Source organism: Triturus cristatus, chromosome 1_2 (assembly GCF_964204655.1).
Source record: "Triturus cristatus chromosome 1_2, aTriCri1.1, whole genome shotgun sequence".
NCBI lineage: Eukaryota > Metazoa > Chordata > Amphibia > Caudata > Salamandridae > Triturus > Triturus cristatus.
Genome location: NC_140580.1, coordinates 35,828,962 through 35,848,517, shown reverse-complemented (window position 1 = coordinate 35,848,517; position 19,556 = coordinate 35,828,962). Strand labels below are relative to the sequence as shown.

At 54.0% G+C, this 19,556-nt stretch overlaps 1 protein-coding gene across 6 annotated transcripts in view; it reads right to left on the bottom strand.

Moving 5' to 3' along the window:
* The window catches only part of KDM5B (lysine demethylase 5B), an 897,967-nt gene that overhangs the window by 464,825 nt on the left and 413,586 nt on the right, over nt 1-19,556 (bottom strand). For all 6 annotated transcript variants that reach the window (XM_085600396.1, XM_085600377.1, XM_085600387.1 and 3 more), the window contains one exon: nt 18,371-18,495. In XM_085600396.1, the coding sequence (XP_085456522.1) occupies nt 18,371-18,495 (125 nt within the window). The remainder of the gene's footprint in view (nt 1-18,370; nt 18,496-19,556) is intronic.

The window sequence follows — 19,556 nt, the reverse complement described above, 5'->3', positions numbered from 1 at the left end:
TATGGGGAGGTTGCTGTCCACCTCCCCTGTTTCCCTTTCCTCATCTGACTGGCCATCACCATGTTCAGATGGGTGGTCTTTAGCATACTCAGCCAGGAGCTCCTGGAGCCCTTGTTTGGTTGGATGCAGACCCATTTGTAAATTTTTGAGTTTACATAAGGACCTCAATTCCTTGAAAGACAAGTGTAAGTAAGGTGTGAGGTCGAGCTCCTCCACCAGGTCCATGTTATTATTATCACTAATAGCTGGGTTTGTTTGAGACATTCTAACCTGACAGTTCTAACCCTCTACCCTGACTATAGTGACTTTTATTTTTCTAAAATTCTAATGGGACTTAACCAAGGCCCTAGCAAGACTTTTAGTAATTTTGGAAAAACCAATCAGAATTCTAAAGGCAATTTTTAAGAGTTCTGTCGTGTGATCAGATGGTAACCAAGTAGTCCAACAAATGCAAGTTTGTATCCCACCGCTGATCCACCAATGTGAGAAAGTGGCTCTGTATATACTGTTCCCTAATGGGTACAGGGTGTACAGAGTCCACAGTCCCCCAGAGGCTGATAGAGGTCAAAGTTAGGTATGACCTTACTCTCAAAAGTGGTAGCTTGGTCGAGCAGTAAGGCAGTACCTGAGGACAGTGTAAAGCATTTATTGTACACACTCAGTCAGCAAATGGTTTCACACACTCAATAACTGAACTCTAGGCCAATGGTTTATATATATATATAAAATATATGCTTGTTTTATTTTTAGAACCACAAAGGGAATAAAAATATACTTTTCTCAGAATGAGAGATTGAATATAAATACTTTTGCAATAAGCAATGGATTTTTGTAAACAGTCACAGTTGGTTACAATAAACAATCCTATTTCCTAAACATAACAATGCATTGAGCTCAATGGTAAATTCAGGTTATCTTGTAATAAATTACTTTTCAGATTACTTTTGAAATTCCAGGTCTGGCTCCTAGATCCAGCTCTGGGTCAGTACTCAGAATCAAGTGATGAAAGTCGACTTAATAACTGTAATGATTTTTAAGTAATATTTAGCTATTTCAAAAGTTAGCACTTAGAAAATATTTCAAAGAAAACATTCAATGGATCTCTATGGCAAGAAATTCAAATTGCAGGTAGAGTACTTTATCGTTACTTTAGTAATCCAGGACTGGGTACCTAGACCCAGGACTGGGGTCCTTATCAGAAACAGGTAAGTAATTTCGTTTGCAGAAATGGTACGATTTTAAAAGAATATTTCAATTTTGCAAAAATAGACACTTAGAAGAAATTTCACAGAAAAGCAGACAATGGTTTCCTATGGAAGAAAAATGAGTTCGAGGTAAGTACAGTTGTGGACACTTTTCAGAGTCAGGGCTGGGCACCAAGATCCAGCACTGGGAGCTCACCTAAGAGCAGGTGAGTAAATTAGTTTTTGTCACTTGGCTGATTTTTAGTGAATATTTGCAGTTTTGAAAAGTTCACACTTAGAAGATTTTTCAAGAAAAAGCCAGTCAATGTTACCCTATGAGGAAAATGAAGTTAGCGGTTTAAGGGTAAGTACCCGACTGGCAGAGTTGAAATTCCGGGCATAGACTCGGGGGTCCCCCAGTGTCAGGTAGGTACAGTTAGTTCACCCTCAGCGGTTTCAGGACGGCCGGGTGCAGAGAGAGTTAGGCCCAATGTTATCCTATGAGGGATAGGGGGGCCTTGATTGGTGGCTGCTGTCTGGCAAGCCACGCGGCTGTGGGAGCTGGGCTCCTGGTCACTTACTCAGGGCAAGTGAGGACGTAGGTTAGTGTAGAGAGTGCACTGCCAGGGCCACTCGGGCGGCTGGGTGCAGGGTGCTTTTGAGCCTTCGGGCGCTCAATGGAAGTCAATGGGAATGTTCCGGTTTGGAAAAAGGCTGCAAGCTCGGGGACGAGGATGCTTCAGATGCCACCACCACTTCGAGAGGTAAGTTGGGTAGTTGTACGTTAGGTGGGTACCCCGGGATTGGGCACAGGGGGTCGCAGGGCGCCGGATGCAGGGGTGCCTTTTGATGTCGGGAATCTTACCCTCTTGTTTTTTTTTTTTTTTTTTTTGAAACCGTTTATTACAGGTCTTAAAAGTATACAAGTATGGGCCCACAACCTTCCGGCCGGCCGCTAGCAATGGTAGGAACATACGACATACATTTATGGAACACGTGGTATTACAGGAGGAGCATTTCTCAGTAGGTAACAATGTCAAAGCCACATCATCCAGGCCCCATTATGCGGTTTCATTTTAAATTAAGAACAACAAAAATTAAAACCACACCCACAAGGCAACCCACAATCAAAAATAGCAGCACATACTCCCCAAGAGGGGGGATCCCAACTATACACAGAAGTGTGAGGAGGGGGAAGAGAACAGAGCGAGGACTGGGGGAACCCAATGCCCGGCAGCGGGGGAATGAGTCGGCTAAGGGGATGGGGCTGGCGAGGCATCAGGCAGCAGCGGTGGTGCGCAGATACCCCCTCGGTAGGCGTTCCAGGGGCCCCATACTTTCACCCATGTCCCAGGCTTACCCCTCGCCACATACACCACCCTTTCACGAAACATGCACCAGTCCATGTGTTCTTTCCAGGCCGAGACCGTCGGGGGCCTCTGGGATCCCCACAGTTGAGCAATATCACGCTTGGCTATCATATATCCCAGAGTCACCCACCACGTCTGCGGCGCCGAGTAATCAGTCGGTTCCCACACATTCAACAGGCATCTCCTCGCTTCAGGCAACAGCGCCACATGCGTAACCAGTCGCAGCACCTCATGTACACCACGCCAGAACCCCTCTACCTCCGGGCACTCCCACAAAATAAGCATAAAGTTCCCCAAAGCACCACACCCACGCTTACACAACCCATCTCCAGCATAGCCCATACGCAGAAGCTTTGGCCCCGTCATGTAGACCCGGTGGAGTATCTTGAGCTGGACGAAGCGAAGGCGAGCCGGTATGGCAACATCCTTCGGGGAGGCCACCGCGGAGGTCCAGTCCTCGTCGTCCAACTCCAGCCCGTCGGCAACCCAAGCGCACGAAGGGCAGTCAACAGGCCCGAGCGGTCGTTTATGAGCTTTTTGTATATAAGTGAGATCGTACTGTCCGGGACGTGCCCATCCAGCATTCTATCCTCCAGGGGGGAATATTCCGGGATGGAGGCAACGTCCGAGAAGACGGAGCCCAGCGCATGACGGACCTGCAAATACCGAAAGTATTCACTGCCCTGCAACTGAAATTCCGTCTGCAGCATATCGAACGTTTTAAATCCTCCCCTCGTCCAAAGATCCCCCACTTTACTGATACCTATTATGTCCCACTTCTCGAAGCCCTTAGAGGTCCACAGGGAACCTAACCGCTCAGACGCGTATAGTGGTGATGCCCGGGTCAAACGGTCCTTCCACCCCATAGCTGCATTGGCCGCGTGCCAGACTTGCACCATGACACGCGTGGGGCCCGTTAGACGAGCGTCGGGCGCGCTAGAGTAGAGCGCTCGATTGTAGTCGCCACCTGGCAGGAGCATCTTGTCCATTTCAAATGCCGGGTTTAAGGCGGGCCCGTAGAGGCCATGGTTAATGGCAGCGAGCTGGGAGGCCCAATAGTACCGTTTAATATCCGGGAGGGCAATCCCCCCGTCAAACCATGGGAGCGTCAGCTTAGCCAGAGCAATGCGCGGCCTCCCGTCCCAGAACAGGCGGCGTTGCAGACTCTCCACCTCACAGAAGTAGTGCGCCGGGACCAAGTCCATAGTGTTCTGCAAAGCGTACAGAAAACGCGGCAGAGACATCATCTTGAACAATGCCGCCCGGCCGAGCGGCGAAAGCGGCAGGCGCCGCCAGCGTGCGACATCTACCCGCAGACGCTGGAGGGGGGGAAGCAGATTCCGTTCATACCGGGCCTCCGGGTCCAGAGTAATGAAGACACCCAGGTACCGAAATCCCTGCGGGGCGACCTGGATCGGACAGCCCCGCGGGAGAATAGGAGCCTCCCCAGAGAGAACATATACACACGATTTAGCCCAGTTGATGACGAGACCGGAGTTACGACCAAACGAGTGTAAAACATCAACTAGCACTATAAGTGATTTACATGGGGAGGCTAGGTACAGAAGGATGTCATCAGCGTATAGGGATACGCGGTCCTCATACTCGGGGGTCCAACGGAGACCACGGATGGAAGGCTCCCACCGCAGCCACTCCGCCAGGGGCTCCAAGGCAAGCGCAAAAAGAAGTGGCGACAAGGGACAGCCCTGTCGCGTGCCCCGGCCCAGCTCAAACGGGGCCGATACTCTTCCGTTCACGACCACCTGCGCCAATGGGCCCGCATACAACAATTTGACCCAACTGATGAATCCTGGGCCAAATCCGAACTTCGCAAGCATCGCCCAGATGTATGGCCACTCAAGCGTGTCAAACGCCATGGTGGCGTCTAAGGACGCCAAAATGGCCGGTTCCCGTATAAATGGGACGCGCGCGAGCACCCCATGCAAGCGCCGCAGGTTAAGGGCTGTGTTGCGATGGGGAATAAAGCCAGACTGGTCCTGATGAACCAGATCTCCCACCACACCGACCAGCCGATTGGCGAGTACCTTGGCGAGAATTTTGGGCTCCGCATTCAGTAGTGAGATAGGCCGATAAGAAGTAACCCGATCCCGAGGTCTCCCCTCCTTGTGGATCACCACGATTGTAGCCAGACGCTGGTCAAGCGGGAGGGAGCCCAGCGAGTGGGCCGCGAGGAACATTGCGCGGAGATGAGGCGCCAATGTATCCGGTCGCAGCTTATACAACTCGATAGGGATACCGTTCGGGCCCATGGCCTTGCCAGAAGCGACCGAGCGTATGGCGAGGGCGATTTCGTCGGAGGTGGGAGCGGCGTCCAGCGACACCCTGTCCTCCCCGGACAGGGAAGGCAGCGCGATATCCCTGAGCAGGGCACGGGAATCCTCTTCCGAGCAAGAAGAGACCGGGGAATACACCTCGCGGAAATACTCCGCGAAACAGGAGACAATTTCTTCTGGCTCAGTTACACACACACCATTCGTTTTCTCAATCAGCGGGACCACACGATTCGCTCTCTCCTTTTTATCCAACCACGCTATTAGTTTACCAGCCTTATCACCCACATCAAACAGTCGCCCCTGCTGCTCTCTACTAAGGCCCCTGGCCGCCTCCATAACGAGGGCCCTATAAGCCGCCTGTTTGAGCTGGAGGACATGCAGTGTAGCATCCGTCACCCCATCTTCTAGATTACCCTCCAGCTCAGTTATTTCAGCCTCCACCCGGGTCACCTCCTCCCGCTCGCGCCTCGGGGCGTGGGAAATAAGGGATAGGGCCTCCCCTCTAAGCACTGTTTTGAAGGCCTCCCACAGGGAGATAGCTGAAGGCACTGACCCCACATTCTCCTCGAAATAGCGCTGGAGGGATTTAATCAAGTCAGCGCGAATGGTGGGGTCGCGCAGGTACCAGGAATTGATTGGGACCACCCTGCTCTCAGCCCTCGGAAAGACATCAAAATGCAACAATAGCGGGGAGTGGTCCGAGATACCCCGTGCCAAATGGCGTACCTCCCCCACCCTCCCGACATGGGCCGCCGGGACAAGGAGATAATCGAGCCGTGAGAGACTACCATGGGCCCCCGAGTGGAAAGTGTATTGCAGCTGCGTGGGATGTTTTAAGCGCCAGCAGTCCACCAATCCCAGTGTATCCAAGAGGCCGGATAGCCACGCCTGTGCCCGGGGGAGGTCCCTAGGGGGGTGACGATCCACAGTCCCAGAAACCACCGCGTTGAAATCCCCCCCCACCACCAGAAGCCCCCCCGGAAGGCCAAGGAGGAGGCGCCCAAGATCTGCAAAGGTGGTCAACTGCAACCCCGGTGGGACGTACACTGACACAAAGACAACCACTTTGCCCTCCATTCTCCCCACCAAGACAGTGTAACGTCCCCTGTCATCGTGGAGCACCTCCTCAATTTCCAACGGGAGCGAGTTCTTTACCATGATACCCACACCCCTCGAACCTGACGTGAAGCCCGAGTGGGACACGAGGCGGTAGCCACGCCGATTCATGGCGCAGAAGGAATTGCCAATAAGGTGTGTCTCCTGCAGGAAGACCACATCAGGCGACAGTCGCTTCAGATACTGCAGGACCACACCTCGTTTGATCCTGTCCCCCAGTCCATTGACGTTCCAAGACAACAAAGTTAATTCCCTACCCCCATCATACACAGAAACCATCCTTCGTCCCCCCGAGAGCACAGTAGAACCAACACGAAAAAAGGGTTGCCTTGTGATAATAACGAACAACACCCCATCCCTGCCCACACACCCCAACAAAACTCCCCCCTCCCTGCACCCCTGCATGAGCCCGGACAGCCCCCCCAACGTGCAGTGCGCCTGTCGCCCCATAGATAGTTAAACTAACTAGACCCCCAGAGGAGGAGGGAGAACCCCCAAGAGACCCCACACAACCTCCATAGGAGGGGAACTTAAGCAATCCGACGTATAGTCAAAAGTGGCATCATTTTTGTCCCGAGCGAGGCCTAATATTAGTCCCTCAGTCTTGATCCGGCGAGCCCTCTCCCCCGGCCGCTCCCCCCCCCGCCACCCCGATCCCGATCTCCAGACAGAGTATCCAGCCAGTCCCCGGCCGCTTCGGGGCGATCAAAAAAGTGTGTGCGACCTTCCACCTCCACTCGCAGCTTAGCTGGGAAAAGCATGGCGTATTTGAGATTTAGGTCCCGAAGACGGCGCTTGACACCAAGGAAGCTCAGTCTCTGCTTCTGGACCGCAGGGGTGAAATCAGGATAGAAATTAATGTCCATATTGTCAAGTCTAATCGGTCCCTGTAGTCTGGAGGATTGGAGGATAGCGTCTCTGTCCCGAAAATTAAAAATCCGGGCGATGAGGTCTCGGAGCGGCTCCGACCTTAGGCCTTCCCCCGGGAACCCTGTGGGCCCTCTCCACAGCAAAGAATTTACTCAGCCCCCGTGGCTGGAGATGGGTAACAATCAGGTCTTCCACGAAAAGGTCCGCCGCCGCTTCCTCACGTCCCTCAGGCACCCCGATGATACGGATGTTGTTCCTCCGGGCCCGACTCTCGGAGTCCTCCAGGCGACGATCCATCAGCGCACTCGCCCGAGCAAGCCGGCGCACCTCCGTTTGCAGGGCCGCCACATCTGTCGTAAGGCCCGATGCGGTGTGGGCCAAAGAATCGACTCGGTCGTTGGTCTTGGAGAGATCGGCCCTTATAAGGCCAACATCTACGAGGACCGAGCCGATCTTCTGCGCCAGTGTGTCAAAACGCTGGCCCACAGAGGCCTTCATCTCGGCGATGGCGCCCATGACATCCCGCAGAGTCAGATCCGTGGGCAGATCGGGGGCATCAGTAGGGCCCTCAGGGGACCTGCGTGGCACCTCAGGAGATCCCTTCTGGAGAGTATAGCGATCCATGCTGTTGGACTGATGGGCTGCGCCACGCCGGGTCGATTTTACCTTTGCCCGATCGCCATCTTGTTTCGTGGCCATGGTCCCAGTCTCCCGATCGCACCAGCCACGTCGTGAAGGGCGGGCAAGCCGGTCCACGGGCTCCGGGGGGGTGCCACCCCAGATCTGCGGGGCGGATCACAGCCGGCGGGCAGGCAGGGTCCCCCAGCGAGGCCACACCAACACACAAAGCCCCGCGACCCAACCTCGCATATACAGCAAGGAGGGTGCGAAAGCGAAAGTGAAAGTGCGGGTTACGCGAGCCACCAAGCCCTGCCCGCCGCTGTTATTCACTTCGTCACTGGATCGCCCCACAACGCAAATCCGGGGTTCGGCTAGGAGAAGGCCGCAAACCTCAATCGGTGCTAGAGTCGGTGTCCGAGGTCCGATTTGGAAGCGGAAAACGGGCGCCACCTCAGCTCGGGCTCACCAACACAGTCCCCTCATCTGGGACAGGATATGTTCAGGATATTCATAGGAGGTCGCGGAGGTCCTCGGGAGCCTCGCACCTACGCGGCCATCTTGGTTGCGCGCTAGGCTCCTCCTCCTCTTACCCTCTTGTTGATCGCGGTTGGGGTGGCACTCTGTTCTGAGGCTGCAGGCTTCTTCCGGAATGTCGAGGGGGGTCCTTGGGTGCCGGACTCGGGGTCACAGTCGCCGTGGGGTCGTCCTCAGGGTCTTTGTTCACTCCGGCACTGGCCAGGCTTGGCTGTTGCAGAGTGTGCTGGGTTCGCGGTTCCGGGCTGCTGCCAGGGGTTAGAGATAGGTTTCTGAGTAGAGCCTCTACTCATGGGAGTCCCAGGGGCTTTAGAGTTCAAAGGTAGCCAGGTCCTCCGGGGTTTTTGAGGTTGCTGGCCACAAGAGATGCGGCGCTGGAGCAGGAGCAGGTTCGAGGGTCGACAGGCCAGTAGGGCTGGGGCCAAAGCAGTTGGTGTCTTCCTCTTTTTAGCAGCTGCCGGGCAGGTCTTTGTTCTTCTTGCTCTTCTTGTAGTTTTGAATCTGGGATCTCTGGAAGGAAGGTTCAGGGGGCCCCTAAATACTAGATTTAGGGGCGTTACAGGTAGGTGAAGGCCAGGGACCAATGGGTCCTTGTCCTGGGGTGGTTACACCCCCTATCCTGCCTCTCTCCTGTGGGAGGGGGGCAGTAGCCTAATCCTGATAGGGTAGGGCCTCCCATCTTCAAGATGGCGAGAGCCCGGAGATGTGCTTCACCTCGCCTCCCCCACCTGAGGGGTGGGGTGGGCAGGCTGGCACATCCCCTGTCCTTGTATGGGGTTTCCGGCCAGAGTGGGGGGTTGCAGTGGCCTGGGGAAACTCCAACTGGCGGCATGCCTTTGAAGCTTCCCTTTGCTCATCCTGGGGGAGGAGATTTCTCACCTCACCCAGGATGTGCATTGTTGAAGGCCCGGGAGAGCAGGGGCTCTCCCACCCAGGGGTCCAGCAACGTGTCTGCTGTGTGGCAGCCTGGGCAACCTCAGAGCAGACGTGGATTGTAGGTTAGCTGTAAGGGGGCATCTCTAAGATGCCCTCTGGGGTGCTTAGTACATTAAATCCCACACTGGCATCAGTGTGGGTTTAATGTGCTGAGAAGTTTGATACCAAACTTCCCAGTCTTCAGTGTTGCCATTATGGTGCTGTGGAGCTCGTGTTTGACGAGCTCTCAGCACCATGTACTTGTAAAAGGCAGCACTGTACTTACAGTGCCCAGGAATGGACCTGGGTACTGTAGGGGCACAGGGCTCCTGCTCCTGTGCCCACACCATAGGCATAAGGCACCCAGCCAGAGGGGTGGCTGACATATGCCTTGGCAGTGTAGGTGATGGGCATGGCACACAGAGATGTGTGCCATGTCGACTCTTTGTTTTGTCCTGCACCCAGACACTCAGCCTGCAAAGGCAGTGTGTGTGTGTAAGGGTACAGGGCCTCTAAGGGTGGCACAATGAGTGCTGCAGCCCTTAGAGGCCTTCCCTGGTCACAAGGCCCTGTGTACCTAGGGTACCATTTACCAGGGGCTGACATGTGGCCAGGGTTTGCCAATTGGGAGTTTGTGTGTTTTAAGGAAGGAACATAGGCCCTGGGCCCCTGATTGGCAGGAGCCCAGGGCACAACAAGGAAAAGTGCATCAGCTATTAGGCAAAAAAAAAAAAAAAGGGGGGGGGGGGTTACTGCAACAGAAACCCACTTTCTCACAGTAAGTCATTCCGTAGAGCACTATTACACCTATTCATATAAGCACCTCTTTAAGCATTTATGCCGGTGGTTAAATTTCCTTCCACCTTGTCATTGATAGGAACTAAGTGTCATTACCAGCTTTGAGAAGCACCCTGGAATATATTAAGAAGGATTTCTGCCTTTCAGGCACATTGATTGTGCTGCTCGGTAAACCTGTTTTACGTTCAAGCATTGGCCCACAGTTCCCACGTCCCCTTCATCAACACTAAAACCTTGTCCTATCTTTAGCCCCCAGAATCTCTGTCCTGAAGAGACCCCGTACCGCGAGGGGGTCGAAGCTTCGTCGACTACTCAAAAGGGAGAGCCCCCAAAAAATCCTAGTTGTCCCTGAAGAATTGATTGCATTGGCTCCTCTTTTATCTACTAATAACCACCGCCACAAGTGCTCCAATATCACCATTGATATTTCACTAGTCTGGTTATGGTCACATCACTGGGGTTCACATATCACTTTCAAATGTGAAAAATGTATATGATGTAAATACACAGACAGTAAAAAAAATTATGCCTTTTTGTATGTTAAATATTGTTTTGCGGGGCGTGGCCAAGATGGCGGGGTGAGCGGACACTTCCTCCCGTAGCTCCTCCGGCCCGGCCAAGCTAAAGCCCTTTTCTTATGCTTCTCTCCCCCCGCTGAGGCTCAGCGCGGGAGAGGAGCGTGGCGGAACATCAGGGGCATACACCGGTGCTGTTTTTGTCCGGATCGCCCCGGGGGAACCCCCCCAAAAGTTCGCCCGAGATCAAGGGACGACGGCGGCGAGCCCGAGGGGCGGAGCGTATTGAAGAGCTGTCCGGGCGCCTCGGTTGGGCCTGGTGCTGAAAGTTGCGGTTTGGAGGGGATCTGGCCCGCCGCTTGACGGTGACTGAAGGAGCCTGGCAGGAAGGGGCCCAACGGTGTGGACGGCTTAGGACGGGTGCCCCGGCACTCGGGCTGGTGATGGCGACACCTTGCACTGCGGAAGCCCTGACCCCTAGCCGAGGTACGGCGGACTCTCTGATGGGGTCGGACCATCTGGCCCCCTGTGCGTGACAATCGGGGGCCGGGGGTGGAACCTATTTTACTGCGGGGTGCCTCGGGGCCCCGGAGGTGTCGCCGGGCCTAGTCGTTTTGGCTTGCTCCGACCGGCCGCCATTTTGTCCCCGAAGGAGCAGTGGTGGCGGTTTCCGCTGAAGTCCTGGCTGCTGGCGGCGGGCGACCTCCCGCTATTGCTGGACTGCCTACCGGAGGGATGAGCTGTTGGGACCCCTCCGCTGCGGCCTCCTTGGTTGTCTCACGCTAGCTCTTGCGGCTGCCGGTGGCCGGACTAGGCCGCCATTTTGTCACCTGTGACGCAGCGACCTCACTTGTGGGGGATACCCGGGCCGAGTGCTAGCCGGCGGCTGAGCTTCCCTGGGGCACTTGGACCAGTGCCCGACTGCGGAGCTGGCGATGTCTGGAAAAGGAGGCCCGAAGAAAGGGGACCGTACTCTACCGGACATGCTTGGCAGGGCCCAGCACTTGCGGGACAGGGCACAGCCCTCACCGGGGCCCTCCCGGGCTCCGGCAGATGTGACTGGAGGGGAGCCACCCGTCACGAGGGCCTTTATGGAGGAACTGTTTAGCTCCCTCAGGGAGGACTTCCAGACACTGAAGCGGGAGGTGGCCAGCGAGGTCCGAGAAGTGCGCAGAGAGGTGGAGGGCCTAGGTGAGCGTGTGGAAGCGGCGGAGACGGAGGGCCAACAGCGAGCGGAGGAGATAGTCCATCTCCAGCAGGACGTTCTTCGCCTCCGGGAACAGTGTGTGGAGCTCCAGGCCCACTCTGAGGACCTTGAGAACAGATCTCGGAGGAACAACATCCGAGTGCGGGGCGTGCCGACTGCGGATGAGGGGTCCGATCTGGGGGGCTACCTGCGGGCCCTGTTCCGAGAGATCCTGGGGGAGGCCACGGACTTTCCCATCAGCATCGACAGGGCGCATAGGGTTGGCCGTCAGCGCCAGCCATCGGCACCCCCGCCGGACATTCTGGCCTTCCTGCCCGACTTTCCACTAAAGGAGCGCATCATGGCTGAAGCCCGCAGGAAACAGCCCCTGACCTTTCGGGATCGGCCAGTGGCGCTTTACCAGGACCTCTCCGCCATCACTCTGCAGAAACGCAGGTCCTTTAGGATTGCCACTGACTTTTTGCGCGAGCATGAGACGCCGTACTCTTGGGGTCACCCCTTCCGCCTGATTTTTCGGTGGAACGGAGTATTACACCAGCTACGCTCCTTGCAAGACATTTGTGGTGTCCTGGGGCTCACGGCAGCGGAGGAGGAGGGAGCTACGCCGTCGTGGAGGTCCTCGGAGGGACGGAATCGGCGGAGGTCAACGAGGCGGCGCTCAGCGACCAGTGCAGGGCGCCCGGACTCCCCTACCATTAGGGCGGACAGGGCTGACGCCCTGAGGGCGGCGGCCGGGGACTCAACCGGCTCCTCTAGCGTGGCCTTGACGGCCTAACACGCACTCCGGGGGGAGATGTCTTTAGCTTCTTAACATGCTTGGCACGGGGCGGGGGGGTTGGGGGGAGCGGGGGGAGGTGAGTGGCCGGACGTCCACTTTGCTCTTTTCTACGGACTTGCTCTTTGGGGCTTGACTGAGACTATGGGGTGTTTGAGTTTGGGGATGGCTAGTTGCCGAGGTTGGGTTTTGGGTGGGGGAGGGGGTTGTTTTGGGGTTGGGAAGGTCCCGTCCGATGTTGTCTATGCCCGTTTTGTTTTGGCTTGTCCCGCGCTGCGGCCCCGCGCGCCCCGCCCGCTGATTCCCTACCCATTGCATGGCGCTCCCGATCCCTGTGAGGAATGCCGGGCCTAAAGGTAGTGACCCTTAATGTTCAGGGTCTGAATAACCCGGTGAAGCGCAGAGCGATCCTGTCGTTGCTGGAGGGGACACAGGCGGACATTTGCCTTTTGCAGGAGACACACTTATTGCCCCGAGACTGCCATAGGATGCGCTCTGCTAAGTTCCCCACCCAGTTCTTTTCCTCGGCAGCGAACAAGACAGCGGGGGTGGCCATTCTCCTAGCGAGCTCCTTTCGGGGGGAGGTGTTGCATAAGTGTGCTGAACAGAAGGGGAGGCTCCTTGCGTATCGCATGCGCCTGGGAGGCATAGCATTTACAGTTGGCTCCGTTTATAGCCCAAACGAGCATCAGGAGCGCTTCCTAGATTCCGCGCTGGTGGATGTCACTGCTTCCCCAGACCGACACATTATCTTGGGCGGAGACCTCAACATTGTCTTTGACTCTGGGATGGACAGATCGGCCCAGCGCTTTCCGCAGACGGGGGAGCTGTCCCAGGATGGGAAGGCCCGGATTGCGGAAATGGACTTGCATGATCTCTGGCGCTCCCTGCACCCCACGGATAGGGACTACTCTTTCTTCTCGCACGCACACCGCACCTACTCACGGCTGGACTACCTTCTGGTGAGTGGACCGATGCGTGCCGCTGCCACGGCGGCGGACATCGGGGTCCTGTCCCTGTCTGACCACTCTCCAGTCACCGGCGTTTTCCGGTGGCCGGCGGCCTCCCCCTCTCGGGGGGCGTGGCGCCTCCGGGACACACTTCTACACAAAAAATCGGTGGTACAACGCGTCGGGGAGGTCATACGGGACTACCTCACTCACAACAGCAACACTGACACTTCGCAGGCGACACAGTGGGCGGCACTGAAGGCCGTCTTACGGGGGGAATTCATCTCTATCTCTGCAGCCGAGAATAAGGAGCGGCAACTGAAGAGGGATGAGTTGACAGCTCAAGTCCGGGAGCTTGAGCAGGTCCACCGCCGTACGGGAGCGCCGAGGGTATGGAGGCAGTTGCAGGCAGCGAGGAAGCTCCTTTCGGCTCTGGACCTTGATAGGGCGGAGTACGCCGCCTTACGCTTGAAACATGCCTACTACACTGGGGGGGACAGATGTGGCAAGCTCCTAGCACACCGGCTCCGGGTCGCGCAACAGCGCAGCGTGGTGAAAGAACTGGTGGGTGCGGACGGGGGGGTTGTCTCCGGGGACGCGGAGGTAGCGGAGACTTTCCGCGGCTTCTACGAGGCGCTATATGCTGAGGAGCCCTCCTCGCCACGGGATGCCGATAGCTATCTGGAGTCGGTGACCCTCCCGGTACTGGACCCGGCTCAGGTTGACCACCTGGAGCGGGACATCCATGTGGAGGAGGTGATTTCGGCTATCGCGCGGCTGAAACATGGCAAGGCCCCGGGCCCGGACGGGTACACGTCGCTATTCTACAAGACTTTTTGCACGACCGTGGCCCCTGTCCTTACGCGGCTGTTTAACTCCTTCTCCGAACCGGGAGCCATCCCTCCGGATCTCCTGAGGGCGACGGTCGCGGTAATCCCGAAGCCTGGGAAGGATCGGGCCCTCTGCGGCTCGTACCGGCCCATCTCGCTCCTAAATGTCGACCTCAAGTTGTACACGGGGATTCTCGCATCCAGGCTGGGTCCACACCTCCCCGATTTGGTGGAGGCGGACCAGGCTGGTTTTGTGCCCGGTAGACAGACGGTTGACAACACCAAGAGAGTGGTGCATGTTCTGGAGAAGGCCTCAAGGATCTCGGGGGAGCGGATGTTGTTGTCCGTTGATGCGGAGAAGGCCTTCGACAGAGTTCACTGGCCGTATCTTGAGCGGGTCCTCACAAAACTGGGAATCGGCGATAAGTTCCGCACCATGGTATTTAATTGCTATAAGCATCCTTCAGCGTCGGTGCGGGTAAACGGGTGTAGCTCTGGTGGCTTCGCCATCGAGCGCGGCACGCGGCAGGGCTGCCCTCTCTCGCCGCTCCTGTTTGCCCTCTACATGGAGCCGTTTGCTCAGAGGATCCGTAATAATCCGGATGCTGTCGGGGTCCGGATGGGCCGGTACGTCCACACCGTCAGTCTCTACGCGGATGATGTCCTGCTGACTTTGGATGACCCTAGGAGGTCGCTACCTGCTTGCCTCCGAGAGTTGGACGCCTTTGCGGGGGTGGCCGGCTTCAAAATGAATATGAGCAAGTCGATGGCATTAGACGTGTCCCTGGCTGCGGACACCAGGAGGGATCTTCAACGGCTCTTCCCCATGCAGTGGTCCTCGTCCACGGTGCCGTATCTGGGGATTTTGCTGGCGCCTACATTATCGGAGATGGTTACGGCCAATTATGCCTCCCTCAGCAGGAAGATCAAGGACGAGCTTGGCCGATGGAACAAAGGCCTGCTGTCCTGGCTGGGGAGAATCGCGGCGGTCAAAATGACGGTGCTGCCCCAGATACTATATCTTTTCCGAGCCCTTCCGCTCCAGCCCCCGGTGGGCTGGATCCGACAAATGCAGGCTGACATCTCTCGCTTTGTCTGGCAGGGCCGCAGGCCACGCATGAAGAGAGTCCTCTCCACGCTCGCTCCGGAGGCGGGGGGCCTCGGCATTCCGGACCTCCGTAAGTACTTTCAGGCGGCACAGCTTCGCTACCTGGTGGAGTGGAGCAGGTGGGAGTCCGACAAACATTGGCTTTTTCAAGACCAGGCAGTGGCGGGCCGCACCTTACAAGAGGTCCCATTCTTGCGCCGCACGCACCGCCCCCCTAATCTTTACGCCTCCTTTGTTACGCGGGTCCCCCTGCGTGTGTGGGACGCGGTCTGCGAAACCCGGGGCCTCACCACCTTCCCCTCGCCGCTCTCGCCCATTGCGGGCAACCCGGACTTCTCCCCGGGGATGGAGCCGGGGGTTTTCTCCCACTGGGTACGGGCGGGCTGCAGGGCACTCTTCCAGATCTATGGTCCGGAGGGCGTGGTTCCTTTTCAGCAACTCCGCCAGGAGTTCGGCCTGACGGAGCTGGACAGATTGCGCTACATGCAAGTTCGGCATTGGGCCCTCCAGCCTCAGGTGCGTGCCACCGCTGCCCGTCCAATTACACCGTACGAGCGGTGGTTGGCTACTCGGACCTCCGACGCTAAACTGATCACTGATCTGTATAAACACCTACAACCCCCGCCGTTTCACTACTATAACCCGGGGAGGGAGCGCTGGCACAGGGAATTGGGTAGGACACTCAGCCATAAGGAATGGGACCAAATTGCGTATCGGGCTCGGCACTCTGCATACCACACGGGCCTTACGGAGACATTCACTAAGGTGTCCACATACTGGTACTACACCCCGGAGAGACTGTATGAAATGCATAAACACACTGACAAGGGGTGCTGGCGGAGCTGCGGGCAGGAAGGTACCCTTACACACATTCTATGGGATTGCCCAGTGCTGACCGCCTACTGGAAAGAAGTCTTGGACGAGGTGGATGAGCACTTTGGGATAGAGCTGCCGCGTCTCCCGGCGTATGTCCTGCTGGGCCTCCCCAATGCCCTAATGTACCCACTGAAGTCCCGCAGGGGTAGGCAGATTGCAATAGCGCTGGGGTCTGCGGTTCAGAACATTCTAGTCCACTGGCGCACATCCACCGTCCCCTCCATCACCGGTTGGTTGCATAGGCTCTGGCACGTGCTGGGGATGGAGAAGCTGTCGCTTACGGTTGCGGGGGAGATAGACCAATTTGAAGAGCTATGGCAACCCTTTCTAGCGCTGCTGTCCACTGAATTCCGGGAGCTCACCTGCCCGAGGTACCTTAGGCTTCTCAGACTGAGGCCGCCGGTGACCCCGGCGGACTAGCTTACATGTGAGATGGGGACCCCCGGGGAGGGGGGGGGAGTGCGGGGCTTCCTGGCTTGGGCTGCTTTGATGCGGGACCATAGGACGGGGGGGAGGGGGGAGGGTTGTTGTTTTGTTACTGGGAGGATGGGGGATGGGGGGGGGGGGATGGTGTTCTGTTGAGGTGTTGATGGGGGGGGATGCTCTTGCTCAGCTTTGGGGTCTCGGATACGCGCGTGGGATTCCACAGCTTGCAATTCTAGCGTTCAGTCACTGTGTTCTTCCCTTTGAGCCACCGCGCCACCTATTGCCAACCCTCTGGAGATACATCCCCTCTTCTTTGACTGTGTTCCATGTATCCTGCCTCCTGTCCCCCTCCCCCATGGTTTGTTTTGTCTCAATAAAAAGTTTTAAACATAAATATTGTTTTGCAAAATAAATAACACTCACTTCGGCTGACGTGAGGACTATTAAAAAAGAAATTTCTGTGAGCTTTAACGTTTTAACGTATTACCTTGTGAAATAATTGGTATACCTTATTGAGCTAAGGTTTCCTTCTTTACCTGTCTGTTCTGTTTGAGTCAAGCAGGATACATTAATTGCTGCAATAACTAATTGTTTTCTATGAAAAATGAGTTCCTTGTGAACATTGTCTCTGCTTATGGGCAATACCCAGTTCGCAAGGACATATGGGTCGCTCTTGTCTTTTGTGAGAAATGATTTTAATAATGTGGAAACCCCCTGACAAAGCCAGTAGGCTGGTCTTATTTAAAATATCACCCCTTTTATACTGTGATGTTACATGTGGTATATGTGGGGAGTATTGTGATGATGAGGTTCAGGGGCCCACTAGGTGTGTAATGAGTTAGTAGGATGCCACCAAAGCTAATTCCATTTGTCTAATGTGCAGTTTTTTAATTTAATGTATAGCATTTATTAGCACTTTTCCTTTTTAAAAAAGGCACTGACTGGACAATAATGTATTGAGTGCTGTTGCATGCCAGCGAAGTGGGACTGCTAAAGCACACTAACTCCATTGAGTAGGTCTTGGACTGCTCTGCTTCACTACCCTGAAAAAGTCAAGTGCTACAATGGAGTACTTCTTTTCCAGTAATAAGATAACTGCAATACGATTACTTGTGAAGGACTCTGTCGCAACTAATAACCCAAGTTCTTTCAGCACCTTAAAGGGAGGCTCAAATTATGTAAGGAATATTCCAATTTGAAATCGCTGAATCGGAGACAAAATGGGGCAGAGCCCTGAGGATTTCTCACACTAAGGTGTGGTAGAAAATCTAGTAGTCTGACTGTGAAGGAGTAGAGCTCACAGCCTATACACCTGATTGTTAAGTCTTTACATCATAAAAGAAAGCAGATAGGCTATTTGTGATCTACTGCTGATTTCAATGTTAATAAAGTGCTTTATTAGGTACTGCTAATAATGTCCAACAAGGATACCCTGCCTGACTAGTAATTTTCAAGCATGTGAATCTTGAAAGACAATGCTAGAAAAGAAAATAGCTATTTAATATTAGTATTAATTCTCCACCTATAGTATCTTTCATAGATTTCACATAATGCATTCCTTCCAGTCATCGATCTGGGACTCCCAGTTTAACAATGAGTAAAGTATGTGAATCTATGAAAGATACAATGCTGAAAAACTATTATTTATATTACAGAGCTTTACCAACAGTGTTATTTAATTTCCCTGTGCAGAGGAAGGCCATGTGGGCTGCCTTAGGCTTGCATTTGCCTTGTTAAATTGCTTCACTCCTCCACCCCAAGCCACGCCCACCCCAAATTCCTAGACTTGCCCAGGAAGGAGTGATTTATATGACACTAGTATTATTAACTTCGGTATTACTAACTACTGCTAGCTTGCTCCCAAGCGTATATTTGTGCAACTGAAACAGAGTATGTTTTCTTGCTCAGTTCTGCAGTTTCTCATTGTGTATTGTACTAATATAAAGATGCATACGATAAAAAGTGTAGTTTAGTAACTCACTTTTTTTATTGGCGCATTTCACTTCCAAAGCTTCTTTCACCACTGAAGCCCATTGATTGTAAGACTCTGCTCGCAGCTTTAATGAATTCATCATTGGGTAGAGGTCATCAACAGTATACTGATACCTGAAACAAATAAGATGCATACCGCTTAAAAACATCATACTGTTTGTGAACCTTTATTACAAAAACCACTTTCGTTTGCATACAAAATCTATCTTGCTCCAATCTGAAAATATATCATATGCGCAATAAAATGCAATTAGACTTTTTTTTGACATTTAATTATGTTGAGTACTGCACAGCCCACATGGATTACATTTTTATTAACCTGAAGATATAAATCCCATAGTCAAATATATTCCTCACTACAGTTTTCAGAAATTACAATAAATACAAATAGAAGGCCACAAGCTCCAATAAGCAAACAACAATACTCAGTTACAACGTTCACACGAGTCAATGAAAGAAACTAAGTACAGTTTCTTATAAAATGCCGATCTAGATCCAACCCTTGTCTTGCATATGGGTTCCACTGTTTGATATTTGTACTCTTCCTTGAAAGTGTTATAGCAGATAAAGTTTAGTTTCTGAAGCATGACAAAACTAGATTCATATGCTGTGCAACACCTCACCATGGGTGTGAAATTAGTAAGGGTGACGGGAATTTGCGTAGTCGTGCTACGCAAAGCTCCGCCAAACAATAAGAAATCTCCGCGAGCACACAGAAATTCCGCAAACACGCGAAATTGCTTGTTCGCGATGCTTTTGTCCTGTTCGCGAACGCGGTTTGCGTGCTCGGGGGGTAATATCTCGCCAACATACATTTTGAGAACGCGAACAAGAAAAAAATTCCGCGAAGCCGCGGAACGCAGAATTTTGGGCAATTCCGCGTTCTCTGCGGAACGCGAAATTACCCAAATTTCGCGAGCGGAACGGAATTTACTACCCTTGCCTAGAAATTAGGCAGTCAATACGACTCATGCTACATTTTAACCCACCAGTGTAGGTGACGTTTTTAGCCAGTATTTTTGTCTTACTCGTACAATGTGTGAGGTTTCAGGGTTAAGAATACATATTTAAAAAACAAACTATCACTTCTCTTCACTTGGGAGGGTGTTGTGCAAATATAGACGGTACTCCAGCTGTAAAACTATTTTGGATTTACATGAAGTACATTCAAAGCA